General features: G+C 40.1%; 1 protein-coding gene across 2 annotated transcripts in view; it reads right to left on the bottom strand.

The window, feature by feature from the left end:
- The window catches only part of nrap (nebulin-related anchoring protein), a 57143-nt gene that overhangs the window by 27114 nt on the left and 15191 nt on the right, over positions 1–14838 (bottom strand). For both annotated transcript variants that reach the window (XM_080455337.1, XM_080455338.1), the window contains 15 exons: positions 14234–14341; positions 12778–12885; positions 11740–11856; positions 8549–8644; positions 8282–8386; positions 7948–8061; positions 7684–7782; positions 7396–7497; positions 5864–5971; positions 5381–5488; positions 4811–5008; positions 4587–4691; positions 4021–4119; positions 2266–2370; positions 412–525 (listed from right to left, as the gene is read on the bottom strand). In XM_080455337.1, the coding sequence (XP_080311463.1) occupies positions 412–525; positions 2266–2370; positions 4021–4119; positions 4587–4691; positions 4811–5008; positions 5381–5488; positions 5864–5971; positions 7396–7497; positions 7684–7782; positions 7948–8061; positions 8282–8386; positions 8549–8644; positions 11740–11856; positions 12778–12885; positions 14234–14341 (1686 nt within the window). The remainder of the gene's footprint in view (positions 1–411; positions 526–2265; positions 2371–4020; positions 4120–4586; positions 4692–4810; positions 5009–5380; positions 5489–5863; positions 5972–7395; positions 7498–7683; positions 7783–7947; positions 8062–8281; positions 8387–8548; positions 8645–11739; positions 11857–12777; positions 12886–14233; positions 14342–14838) is intronic.

Below are 14838 nucleotides of genomic sequence, written 5' to 3'. Positions count from 1 at the left end.
CCACGACCAGTGGTAGTGATTGTTCTAGAGCTCCACCATATATGGAGCTGACTGATTTGTTTGCACCTGATGCCATGACGACTCCATATTTGCACCTAGCTTCATTGGGAACTCATTATGGTTATGGCTGAGTCATAGTGACATGACGTGGTCCGCCAGCCGGAGCTCCCATTAGTTAATTTTAATATAAGGATATAAAACTCACAAGAGTACTTAAGTAAATGTAAAAATGTGTAAATATACTTGTTGACTCTTAATCCCAGTTCAAAGGAGACAGGGACATTTCAAGCGGGACACAGGGACATTTCACAGGGGTCAGGGACATTTCAAAGAACACAGGAACATTTCAACGAGGACACAGGGACAGTTCAAAGGACAAAAGGACAGTACAGCGTCATCAGATTGACATACATTGCTGGCCAGGTCTCTCTTGGCCTTGGCAGTGAGGATGGCCAGTGAATCCATGGTGAGCTCAAAGCCTTTGTCTCTCTGTTGTTCGTGTTCCCAGCTGCTCTTGTACACTTTCTGCAACGGACAGACAGTCATATACAATCACATTACAGTCTTTATTCCAGGGAGGCACCGATATCGGCCAATATTTGCCTCGTTGACCGCCATCGGCATAGCGGCAAATAATTTGACATTCACCGATGGCAGTAGCCGATATTTATCTATAAAGAAAGCATACATATTGTGCCGTCTATGTAGCCTGGGACCTGACAAATCTGCCAGTGCAAAAAAAAATTGCCCTCTGCGATTTGGGTCTGGCCCGCTCCGTTGTGAATCCATTTCCTGCTCCCGAAGTCTCGGGTGACCAATCAGGGCCCAGTATTCAAATGGGAGACTGTAATTGGTAGTTGGTTGTAGGTCTAACCAATTGCGTCCAGAGCCATTGCTTTTGGAAAAGACTCAGATCCACGCGGTGATATAGTCTGGCAACGCGAGGCTACCGGCTATGATGCCGGATATCTGCAGCCTACTTAGCTGCAGATTTGGAACAGTTATGTTTTAGAATGAAGACTTATTTGTTTCCCTGGCACAAAAAGGGGGAAGTAATAACAATAAACAAATATCAGTATCGGCTATCGGCCAAATTGTTATTTTAAACATGGGTATCTGTATCGGCCCAGCATCCCTACTTCATTCAAAACATCAGATCATCAAAATCACATCATTTACAGCAGCAGTTCTCAAAGTGGGGTCCAGGGACCCCCAAGGAGTCCTTGAGGGGAGTCCTTGAGGGGTCCCCAGCCAAATTAGTTATATATAGCTTATTACACGGCTTGGTTGAATGCTCGATTCTGATTGGTCAGTCATCGGTCATTATTTCTTGATAATGACCGATGAGCTCTATAACGGACCGCTCTGTAATCAGAGACTCAGAACACCTGCCTGTGCCAACCTGCGGTGCTTGGTTTTATGCTTTATCCAACATGACAGCCATGTAAACAAACAACCAATGTCATTTACAACTAAACGTTGCTCTCAAGAATGTTTTTGAAAACATTTGAAGTGAGAAATAGACGATGCAATAACCGAAAAGTGATTCTATTTGATCCACTGCACTTCCTTGTTTATCGTGGCGCATCGACGGGGGAATACCAAAACGCTCGCCCCAAAACACAGTCGCCCCGGGGCAAATCCGGCGGTATTACAGGCAAATCGGCAGTATATAGAATGGGGGGCGAGTGTGTTTTGGGGCGAGTCTTTTTTTTTTTTTTTTTTTCGAGGTGAACTTGTCCGCCCAGCCCAATACTTATGGAATACTTTCATTGCCGTAAGCAAGGAAATACTTCGTTTTGTTGTTACTTTTGAGTCCATTTATTTATTTATGTATTTAAGTAGCCGTGTAATAAGCGGGATAATGCATGGGGAGGTAGTCATTATTGAAATTTAAAGCCCTTCAGGGTGATAATGCACCTCGGCTCCGCCTCGGTGCATTATCACCCTGTCGGGCTTTACATTTCAATAATGACTACCTCCCCATGCATTATCCCTTGCATAACCACTTTAACCCTATTTTATGCTAATGCTATTCGAAAATAGCCAATACAAGCTCTTCTATTTTCAAAGTTTTTTGACAAATCTTCAAAGATTGATTCAATTTAAATATTGAACCAATGAAAAGTATTAAAAAGAGCTCGTAACTAAATAATAACTACATTGGATCCATTGGAACACATGGTTCTTTTTTCCATTACCTAAAAATAAACCGTTTTGGACATAAAAGGTTTCAGACGAACAGTGGTGATATCAGGTTCTTACCATGCTGAGCAGGTCAGCGTTGGCCTTGGCCTGTTTGAACATGGGCTCCTCATTGGACATGGTGTACTGGTGCATGGTCTGCTCCGTGTCCGCCTTGTATGCCAGCTGAAAGCACAAGCACACAACCACCACAACCAAGGGTTAACCTGACAGTGTTCATTTCGTCGACTGAAACTATGACGGAAAAAAATTGACGACTACCTTTTTTCACTGACGAAAACTAAATAAAAACAAATCTAAGCTATGATGACTAAAACTAAGACTAAATATCCTGTCAATTTCGTCAACAAGTAAAAACTAAAATGTTAGTGAAGGACGAGTGGAGAGGAGCTCACAACGTGTCGCGCAGCTTATAGATCGGCTATTTTCAGCATCCAACCAGGTGTAAAATCAGCCATTACGGCGTCAAAATTGACAAAATCAACTGTAGATTTAGTCGACGAAAATCTTATGATATTTAGTCGACTAAAACTAAAACATTTCAGATGACTAAAATGTGACTAAAATTAAACTGAATGAAATTTTATTCAAAAGACTATGACTAAAACTAAATACATTTTTTTAAACTGGCTAACAACGTAACCCTGTATCAGCCATTCTCAACCTGTGGGGAGAAAAGTTTGGGCACACTGCACTACTTAGTTTACTGGAGACTCCCAGGGCTCTATTATAGGCCTGCTGCTTTTTTCCCTCTGCACAAAGCTGTCGTCAACGTGTCTCAGACTCACGTTGAGAGATCTGAGACGACATAGCTTGGAAGTATTCCACAGGTTTGTCTTTTAAGTGACTATTATATGAGTTGTCATGCTGCAGCTTTGATAGCTACTGATTTGACAGCACTATCAGCATTGTTGTGTAAATTTCATTTTTATATTATTTTACTTGTTTGTTTGTTTACAAATTACTCTAGCTAATAATATGGTGTCATGTTAATGTTGTATTATCAGTCGTTTGTATTGCTTGGGAGAAAGATAAAGAAAACAAAGTTTTTTTTCCTATCACAAAAACCTGGCAGCCCTCCTGTAGTAACTCTGAGGAACCCCTGTTCAAAACCCATCCGCTACGGCAAATCTCTACGCCGGGAAATAGCTGATTTTCAACGTGTCGCAACGCGTCACAAGCTTGTAGATCAGCTATTTTTGCCGAGTCTTCAACCCAGACTATAGGGACGCTAGGTTCCATAGGCTACAGAGGGTCTAAAATATGGAATTCTCATTCTCAATACATCTATGGGAGTTGTCTTCTCAGCAATTCAAGAAAGTTCTGAAATTGCTTGCTCTTAACCACCAAATACTTTCCATGTGGTCTGCCTAATTAACCTGGGTCCATTCAATATTTTCCCCAGGTTTACTTTTTGTGACTTTTATTGTTGCAATATGCTTCTGTTGTTTCTTTTCTTTGTTATTATTGTCCATATTGTTTTTGGTTTTGTTTTGTTCATCTGTAGGACATGTCTATTAATGTCTTATTTGTAATAAAAAATGTGTATATTCCACATTTAATTGATGTAATTTTATCCTACAAATAATGTACAAACATTCCTGGAGAATGCCACTTCTCAAGCCCCTGGAGGGTTTTTAGGCATTCTCCTTCACATTTTTACTGATTCTTTGTGTATCATCTTTAAATTCTCTTGTAAGTGAAAATAAACAAACAAACAAACAAACAAACAAACAAACAAACATGTAGTTAACAGCCAATAGGATGAAGACAGGAAGTGATTACGGCCAATCACGGAGGTGAGTGAGTCCTTACGTTGCTCTGCAGTTCCTGGCTCTTCTTGGCGTGTTTGATGGAGAGGTCGTCGGCCACTTGGGTGAACTTCACGCTGTCGGCCTTCTGACGGTACTTTGTCTGTGAGGCAAACGTACATGAGCATGAGTTCATTCATGCTGCTGGGCATGTCAGCGTTGTTATCGTTAAAGGGAGGGTAAGTGATATTTCTATGGCTAAAATAAGACAGTGTTAAATAGCTCTATATTCTGATAGTAATCATTGCTGTATATTGAGTGTTTGTTCAGTAACAACAGGAGTCTCCATGTGACAACAATGCTCTACAAATAATTATGAATAACTGAAACGGTGGGTTTGCAAAACTAAAACAAAAGTCATAGAGAAAATATCCTTAGTTTTGTTCTTTGTCAATTTATTTCATACAGAAGCCTAATATTTTGGGTGGATATTTTGTTTGCTATGCCAATTTAAACTATTATGTCTTTTTTTGTATCTCATCCCTAACTAAGCCTTTTCAACAAAACAAAAAATAAATAATACTATTAACCTGCTTAAAACTAAACAGAAATTAAAAAAAAAACACTGACATCACTGAGCATATCTCCAGCCTTCTTGGCCTGGGTGATGTTCATACAGCCCTCAGCCTCCCAGCCGACGCCCTTCATCCAGTTCAGGTCTGAGCGGTACTGGTTCTGAAACATGGAACACACAGGTAGGCAGGTGAACGTCACACGATCCCACCTTTACATTTAAGTGGTTAAAGGTCTGAAGTCTATGAGGATGAATAAAATAACTTTCCAGTCCCTCTCACCTCGCTCTGCTGGGCGTACGCTTTCTTGGCGTGCAGGACCTTGATGTCGTCGTTGTCGACGGTGTAGTCGTGGAGTTTCTTGCGGTAGTCCAGGTCGCTGGCCAGAGCCTGGGCCTTCTTGGCGTGGCTCAGATTGACCATGTCCAGAGGCAGACTGAACTGGGCCTGGCCCTCCTTAGAACCCTTCTTGTATTCAATCTGAAGAGGTGAGGGGAGGGAGGTCATGTTCTGTTTTTCGGTGTTTAAATCTCACTTTCTATGAGTTTGAGGGAACGTTTTCAGTTCAGGGTGGAATTGAGGTCAGGTCAAGGTTAGTGTACTGCACTGGTGGGAGTTAATTACTTAAGATCGTTTTAAAATAATACTGTAAAACATTCTATAAAGCTACAAATATAATATTTTTAAAAACATTTTTTTAAAATAAAATGAAAAGCCAATAAGCTTACAACTTGTTGACTCATATTGTAATGTATTGAACAATATTGTTGTAATGTATTGACTCATATTGTAATGTATTGAATCATATTGTAGCAATGTATTGACTCATATTGTAATGAAGTGAATCCTTACATCGCTGCTCATCTTGTGCAGTGCCAGACAGTGCAGTGTCTTGGAGTCGCTCACGTTGGCGCACACAGCAGAAGCTTTGTCCTTCCTGAACGACTCTTTGTACTTAATCTGAAACACACACCAGAAATCACATGACATTGTACGAGACTTTACCTCATAGATCTGAAATAAAAATCGGTCCGAGAAACACAAATGGGTCCCGAGCCACTGTTTGGGAAACAGTAAGTTAGGCTTACTATGTGAATAACATGATTTTAAATATGACAATGTTTCCCTGTTTATTGTGCTGCTTTCTGCAAGCGACAAAAAAAAGTCGCTCTTGACTAAATGAAAAAGCTGTCTCGGTGCGTCAGTGATCCTTTTCAAAACGGGTAAAACATAGCAAACACAGTCAATTGTGTTGGATCTGCAGGAATGTTACCCCTGCACCACCCGAGTGCCACCAAGCACCCTTATAATAAGAGGTTGTAAAGGGCAGCTTACGTCACTGGCGAGGTCTCGAGATGCTTTGGCTGCCTTGACTGTGAGCGTGTCCGCACCGATGTCACACGCCCTGGACTTGGTCTTCTCCCATTCCTCCTTGTATTTGATCTGCAGAGAACGACACCACAGACCTGTGACGCTCAACACCACTCTATGTACTGTACTGTACTGTGTAGCAGTGGTTCTCAACCTTTTCAGGCAGAGACCCCCAAAATAATCTTATTTGAACTGGGGACCCCCCAAAATAGTAATCATATTTGAACCTGGGACCCCCCAAAATAATCATATTTGAACTGGGGAACCCCCACAATAATCATATTTAAGAACTTAGGAGTTGAGGCATTACATTTAGTTTTGTTCCACAGATAAATATCGTGAAAATTTAGAGGATCTACAAGTTCACAACGCCTTGCATTGCGAGGCGTTGTGAGCTTGTGGATCAGCAATTTGTTTTGCCTCTTTCTTATATTATTTGACAATTTGGCAAATGTTTGACCAGTTTTAATAGTATAGTTTGTTGATTATAATTGATGCAGTAATGGTCTTATTTCTTTTCTTTCTTTTCTTTCTTTTAAAAGGTATTAAATGGTCTTAAAAGTCCTTAAAATGGTCATTTGTGGACCCCCCCAAAATCATGTGGGGGTCCCGACCCACAGGTTGAGAACAACTGCTGTATAGTGCTGTACAGTCCTGTACTGAAATAGTGTCGCTGTTGGATAGAAACCTTGTCCAAAACCGTTACTTTTCAGGTAATGGAAAAAAGAGCCTGTGTTCCAATGGATCCAGTGTAATTATTTAGACACAAGCTCTTGTTACTACTTTGAATTTTGTTAAATATTTACAAAACCCACGGACAGATCACTATCGAAAACATCGAAAACAGCTGATGCAAAGCGTTGTAAGCTTGTAGATCGGCTATATCCGTTACTGTTGTGCGACAAAGTAGGGCATTCATTTACGAAAAAAAAACATTAAAATGAAGATATCTAGATACAAGGTTTTTGCATGACAGCGTCGATATACTGTACTGTATGGTGCTGTATGTACTGTAGGTGTTTTTTTTTTTGTTTTTTTTTACCCATTAAGACCTGAGATATGATTCTACAAATGTCTTCTAAATACAGTTTTCTGAAACACTTATGTTGCTTTAATATCAGTGGTGCTCAAACTTTTTCATGTCAAGGAACACCCAAAATTGTATGTATTTGGCCGCGGACCCCCATCTCAAAATATTTTGTTCCAGAGACCCCCAGAAGGAAAGATTTGAGTAAAAAATGTTTTCTTTAAAATATATATATTCAAAGATATTTTCAAGATTTTTCCAAAATAGCAGATCTACAAGCTCATAGCCGCGCTTTGAGCTTGTATATCTGCTATTTTTTAACAGCCAAAGAATAAAATAATGGCTTAAGTGGCTACACAGATGCGTTCCTGTTTATAATTTTTTCCCCCGGTTTCAATGGGTTAATAAACGTGCATAAAAACTTGAAACACGACCATGCATGTGTGTGTGTGGTCGTGCGCGGACTTACATCGCTGCACAGAGCGGCGTTGGCCTTGGCATTTTTTATCTGGGACCGGTCCTGAAAGGTGTACTGATGTTTGGTCTTCTCATAGTCTGCTTTGTAATTTAGCTGAGGGGGAAAACACAACTACATCAGTCCCTTGCTCTTTAAATTTCACTGAGGACTCGAGGGAGTGTGGTACCCAGCGAGAAGTCGACGGTTCTGGACAACCACTTCACGCGATCAGCTACCATCCTATTTAAAATGTGTTGTATTGTACTGTACTGTACTTACAATGGGTTGTAGTGTACTTACATTGCTGACCAGGGCAGCGTTCTTCTTGGCCTGGATGATATCAGGTGTATCTGTAACTACGTTGTACTTGACCTGGTCAACGTGTTGTCTGTAGTTCTTCTGCAGTGACAAAACACAACGAAAGAATCAACGATTTAGGAGACATCAATAACACTGATAGACACCACAAGGGCTCATCTGACAGCGAGTCCCCGGTTCGAATCCCAGCTGGACGTTTTTTTTTTAAGAAATCAAAAAAGGTTGAACTGATGGGTGAAGACTTACGTCTTTCAGCTGGTCCAGTTTCCTCTGGCTCTTGTAGCCTTGGGTCATGGTTGCTGGGTAGCTGTATTCACTGTGCTCCGTCTTCTCCTGCTCGTAGCCCTGCTTGTAAGAAATCTGAAAAAGCCACACGGCATGAGCGCAAAGTTGATTTACGGAATTAGTGTCTTAGTGTCACAATGATCGTGAAGGATAATCAATACAAAATGTCACTGTATGCTTTTAAGAAGAATGCTGAGAGTTTTGGGAAGCCCATTGCTCAGCTGTTGGATGGGTAGTTGTTCAAATACAAATTCCGTATTTCTTTAATATCACGCTATTTGGAGGTGTGGCTTACATCACTTGCAAGCTTCCTAACTTTCATGGCGTGCACCGTCTTCTTGTCCAGGCCTGAGTCTTCATAGTGGGTTTTCATCTGGTTCGCCTTCTCCTTGTACTTGTTCTATAACAATGAATTAATATACAATACAGAATTGATGAGAATTACTAGAACTAGTGTGTGTGTGTGTGTGTGTGTGTGTGTGTGTGTGTGTGTGTGTGTGTGTGTGTGTGTGTGTGTGTGTGTGTGTGTGTGTGTGTGTGTGTGCACACGTGCATTTCTCACATCACTGGTGAACTTCTTAGAGTTCATGAACTGAGGCGTCTCACAGAAATTGATGCTGTGACCCTTAGTGTTCTCCATGTCCTTCTTATACTCCACCTGATGAAAAAAAAAACACAACATACATTCAAGGAAATCAGTTTTAAACTGCCAAAAATGTTACTTTTTTTGTTGTTGTACCAAGAGGCTGAATAGATGTGATATGATCCACCATTTTTGGTTTTTGGTTGAGGACATAAATTGGTTAGACATTTACAAAAGTTGATAAGAAAGCTATTTTATGTGTAAAAAAGTAGGAAGTGTTATTCGTGTTTTTTACTTGTATTATTTTCCAGTATATGCAGGATGTTTCGGCACATATAACTATATTATGACAATGCAGTGGCTCTAATAACGTGTTATACCATAATCAGTGGTGTAAAGCAGTGGTTCCCAAATCATTTTGGGGGGTCCCCAGATGATTAGCTTAATGTGCAGAAAAATTTGCCAAACTGTCAAATATTACATAAGAAAGAAGCAAAAAAAATAAAAATAGACGATCCACAAGCTTCGCACAGTGCGAGGCTCACAGCCTGAAAAGTTTGGGAACCCTTGGTGTAAAGTAGTAACTAAGCACATTTACTGGTATAATAACAAGCTAATAAGAATGCACAGTTTTAGAACCTTACTGGAAACGTGTATAGCAATATTGGTCAATTTGACCATGCAAATAACGTTGATCGGATATCAGACAAAATGTCAATATCGTGCATCCCTAAATGAAAAGGTAATGCTTTCAACACAGTGGTTGCTCGGATGAGACCTTCATGGTCATATGATGCAAGAGAGAGCAGAGGGTTCAAGGCTGGATGGAGGCCAAGGTGAAGGTCTAAATATGACCGTCCTGTCTGGAGCTCCTGGCTGTATCACTTACAGTACATCATCCATGATGATGTTGACTCAAACTAGAGTATGTGCAAACACACTTAAAAATGTCACAAACGCATCTGTGGGCTTAAAGCTTAATCTATACTCCATCGCACAATAGCGTTGCTTTGCTGACAAGATCACGTCGTAGATCACTTCGTACATCGGGTGGTGAATAAATGTTCTAAGTTTTTTTCCCTGTGCGATTGAATCAAAATATATATTTTTTCAAATTGCTCTTTGTGCCATGACTTGAGTACATCCACACAGAACGTAGTAATAAAGCGACACAACAGTTTTCAGAACGAGGTCGATTTTTTCACCCCGAATAAAACCATAAACCTTGTATGAGGCATCAACTGATACGATAACATTCAACTTTTATCTTGGTGATGCCTCACTCATACAGGTTGATGCTTTTATCGTTTCGGAGAAATAATTAAGTCGGTTAATCACCTTTTAAATTATAAGTGCATGTTGTGTGCATATTCTCATAACAAAAACAGCAGTTTAAATGTGAATTAACCGCAGGGAATAAACTCTCCTGATGTGTACGGACTTTCTTTAACCCTGACTTCCTTTGGGTGGATTTTGTCTTCTTTCAGTCTCTCTGCCTTTGTAAAGCATCACACACAGGGAGACGTGCGTCACCCTTTGAACAATGAGGAGCATTAACAACAACAAGAATTATTTTCAGCGTGACTTCTAGTCTGAGAAACGACTAAAATATACATGTTTACATCTCGGTAATTGAGCTCCTTATGCTGCAGAGTTGACTCATTGCCTTGCTCAAGGACACACAGACACAGGCTCTGATGATGGATGCACACAGTGGCTCTTGAGAGGATTGAACCCATGACCTTTCTGTCATGTAACAGGCAGACGGTGCGTCTGTGTGTTTCAGAATAGATGCTGAAGAGTGTGTGCATTGTATTACTCTGTGTCACTTTTCTTTCCTGAAGTGACACCTCTAGAGGCGTCACTTCAGAAAAAAATAAATGTTTGAGGGTGGAGAAAAATTTACCACCCTATTTCAAAAATAGCAAAAGTAGCCGATCTGCAAGCCCACGACACATCGCTTTGTGAGTTTGTAGATAGGCTATTTTAGCTGTTTTTGAAATTGTTTGCCTATAATGACATGCCCATGTGGCTAATAATGGTTGCAGACTAGAAAACACATCTGTGTCACATGTCACACGTAGATGAACGGGCGTGGATTAAGTTGCACTCAAAGCCAATCTAAAATCAGATTAATCTGCATAAGGGATAAAGAAGAAATTGTTAAGAGGTGGAGAAAATAACCGAATTTGAGGTTAAATGCAACTGCCCCAAATGACGCCCCTGTCTGTGGTCGCATGACGTTAGCATGATGGGATGTCCTGTGACCTTAAGTGAAGCTCCACACTCACCACACAGGCATGTCATACATGCAGCCTGTCTGAAAACCATACCACATCTCTGTGTTTCTTACAGTTAATCACCAAGACACACACACACACACACACACACACACACACACACACACACACACACACACACACACACACACACACACACACACACACACACACACACACACACACACACACACACACACACACACACACACACACACACACACACACACACACGCACGCACATAGGCACACACACGCAACGCATGCACATATTTTGGGACAGGGTCATGGAAGTGCTGTTGTTTTTTTAACGTAATGTATATATATATATAGCGCATGACAAATGTGAAATGACTCAGAACGGTGACATGAAGGATGACAAAGGTGTCTATTTGTCTATTTCAGAGTACAGTTGTTCTGCTTTGTGTTTTAAATCCTTGGAATTGAATGTGTCTTTGAGTATAATTAAAAGCACTAAAATGTAATATTATTATTATTATTATTATTATTATTGTTATGTAGCACACAAGGCACAATCACGTCATTTAGGAGGATGTTTGCTTTGGGTCAGGCGGCCCCTGTTTAAATAAGGTTGGAATGGAAAAAATAAATACTACTAAAAAAAACATACTACATAGCCTACTCTGCCTTTATCTTATGCTATTGTATTTTTACTTTATACGTTTTTGGAGTACACACCTGTACTATGTTGTTTTGATATATATATATTTTTTTTTTCTTTACTGTTATTGTTATCGATGTCACTGCGATTCGTGGGCAGCCGGAACGGAAAAGATAACGTGCGTTCTTATGGCCAATGGCTCGTGGCCTTGACACCCCCCCCCCCCCCCCTGTCACAGTGTCCTGGAATGATGCCCGCACATCACTCACCCCGCTGACCATCTTGTTGACTTTGCGGGCGTTCATCAGGGCCAGGTTGTCCTCCGCGGTCATGCTGTGGAAGTGTGACGTCCCCTTCATCTTCGTCAGGTCCTTTTTATATGTCAGCTGGTAGTAGGGGTTAAGGGGTCAGGAAAGAAAGAGGTCTGAGACAAAGGTTCATGTCGAGTGGGGAGTGCAAGGCTTCCAAAATGACCATACACAATAGAACAGTAACAAAGACCGAAAGATACTAAAATCATTACAATTTATTATGTGCCTATATGTAGGCGCTTCCTTGCAAAAAAAACAACACCACAAAGAGACTCCTTATAAGGCATAGCCGTGGCGGCCATTTTCTGGTTCCATTGTTCCAGACCCCATTCATTTTTCCCATAGAGTTTTCCAAAAATATTTCTATCAATTATTTTAAGCCTAGAATCAAGCCATCCACGATCCTGGTGATTCATGACTATAAAACATTTGATTCTATGAAAAAACTATTGAAACCGCAAAACAATCGGTATGTATTAGTATATCATATAATTAAATATTCAAACGTTTTTTTTTCACAGAATTAAATGTTTTATGGTTATGATTCACCAGGATCCTGGATGGCTTGATTCTAGGCTTAAATTAATTGATAGAAATATTTTTGGAAATCTCTATGGGACTTATCCACATGTATGTAGGTTACTTGATCACAAAAGTACGTACATTAACTAACTTGTTAAGTAACTTTTTTCTTGTTTGGGCTATATGAGGCAATGCAATGTTATATGTTGTTGATATGTATGCAAGAAATGCAACTGTCAAAATCCAATAAACAAATGATTAAAACTATTTATAAAACATTACGTACATTATGTAGATGCTGTCTGTTTGTCCTTAGATTACGTTATTTAGATAGTATCTTAGTTAGAAGTAGTACGTTTGATGTCTACCTATGCGCCAATAAATTCTGATCATTTGCATCTTGGTTCTTCCAATCTCTTTTATTGTCAGAAACAAAGTGTTTGACAAAAGGTCAAAAGTCATGCTGATACTCACACCACTGGCGTGGGCCTGGGCCTTCTTGGCCAGCAGGTATCCAGGGGTGATCATGGCAGGGAAACTGCCCTTGCCTCTCTGCTGCTCGTACCCTTCTGTGTAGGCGATCTGTAAAACACCAGGACACTTTCAACTAATATAATAACACATTGTCACCTTGCTAAACTAATGGCTAAGTAATTGATATTTTTGCCTAAGTCAGCTCCTCATGACATGGCCACCTCTGGTAAAATCGCCTATCTCCTATTTGAAAAGGATCATGCTGTTCCCTCCCCTTTTAGTATAATGGCCTATCTCCCTCCCTAGTGTGACTTAGGCCAAAGTAGGCTTTTTTTGGGGCCTAAGTCAGGTTTAATCCTATTTAAACCTATTTAAATCTCTTATGTTACATAACTGACAGACAGTGTTATTTTTATTTTAATAGTCATAATTTGTTATAAACGTTTTGAGTGAAATGATTAAGAAATATCATATAGTTTTGTTTTGGATCAGTTTTTAAATTTTCCTGAAAAACTTTTAAAAATTTACTAAAACCATTAGTTTAGGAAGGTGATGACATTTAACCACATTAGTCTTCTTCGGTTTTAGTTGTAGGGTGAGCTTGCACTTCCAACATCTCCGTCATTTAACCCATTAAGAGCGGGAATGCATCTGTGTGTCATTTTTAGATTTCTTTGGCTATTATAAAACCAGTTTGAGAACCACTGATATTAAAAACTGTTAGGATTTAGAAGACATTTGTAGAATCCCCCAGAATCCCCCAGAATCCCCCAAATCTAAAATGACGCAGATGCGTTCCTTGTCTTAATGGGTTAATATGTGGTGTATTTTTAACCCTAGCGTCCCTATTCTCGGGGGCAAACATTCAGCGAAAATTGCAGATCTACAAGCTCACAACACGTTGTGAGCTTGTAGATTTACTACTTTTGTCAGAGAGATTAGAGGGAAAAAAGGAGAGGACCAATTATAGAGCTCTGGGGGGCCCCCGTTACAAGGGGTTTAAGTGGTTCTGTAGGCCTATTCTATTTCAGTGGAAGATTAAAGGAGCATATATACCGGACAGACAACAATCATACCAACCATATCACGTCATCCATAGAGGGTTAGTAGTATACAGCTGTAATATATTGATTTTCTTAACAGATCGGTACTCAGTAGTGACCAACACACAAATTCAAGAATCGGGAGGGAAAACAATACAATCGGAACATCTGTACTGGCAGTCTGGCGTGTTTAGTCCATTGATTATGAATCATGGTATACCGTACTTGACATTACCGCTGACCTTTATCCAAAAGCACGATTGTTTTATATTTTAAGAAGCAATTACACAAAAATCAAGAATCAAATCTCTGGTTTCACAGTGGTTGAAAAATAGGCTGAGCTGACAATGAGCTTCAAGTGCTTCATGGTTTATCAAACAGATACTGTATGCTCTCTGGGTTTAACAGCTTACCTGGCTGTACAGCTCTGCATTCCCTTTGGCCTGAGCTGCCTCGGCCACACCCGCCTCAGCACAGACCTTTCCCTTCATCTCCTGTTCATACATCTGGCGGTACTTCACCTGATGGGATGAGAAACAAAGTACTCAATCCCAGTACTCCTGGTCAAAATATGTGAAAGTTATATATTCAGCTATACTGTACGTGAAAGTTGCTTTTTATTTCTACTTGCTTTTAAAAGATAGTTAGGTATTAAAAAGTAAAATTACAAAGTACATTTTATTTTGAATATCAATGCATCGATGTACTGAAATAAAAACAATTCCACACACACAAAAATCGAACCATTTTCAGAAAATGTCTAAATAGTTCTAAAATAGTGAAAATAGCTGATCTGCAAGCTCAAAACACACTACGATGCGACACACATGCGTGTGAGTGTTTGAGTATGTGTGTGTGTGTGTGTGTGTGTGTGTGTGTGTGTGTGTGTGTGTGTGTGTGTGTGTGTGTGTGTGTGTCTGTACTCATATCACTAGCCAGCACGGTGGCCTAGTGATGATGCCTTCATTCATTGTGTGTGTGTGTGTGTGTGTGTGTGTGTGTGTGTGTGTGTGTGTGT

The sequence above is a fragment of the Gymnoscopelus braueri genome (assembly GCF_963280865.1).
Source record: "Gymnoscopelus braueri genome assembly, chromosome: 17".
Lineage (NCBI taxonomy): Eukaryota > Metazoa > Chordata > Actinopteri > Myctophiformes > Myctophidae > Gymnoscopelus > Gymnoscopelus braueri.
Note: the sequence above shows the minus strand (reverse complement) of the source record. Positions and strands in the feature narration are given on the sequence as shown.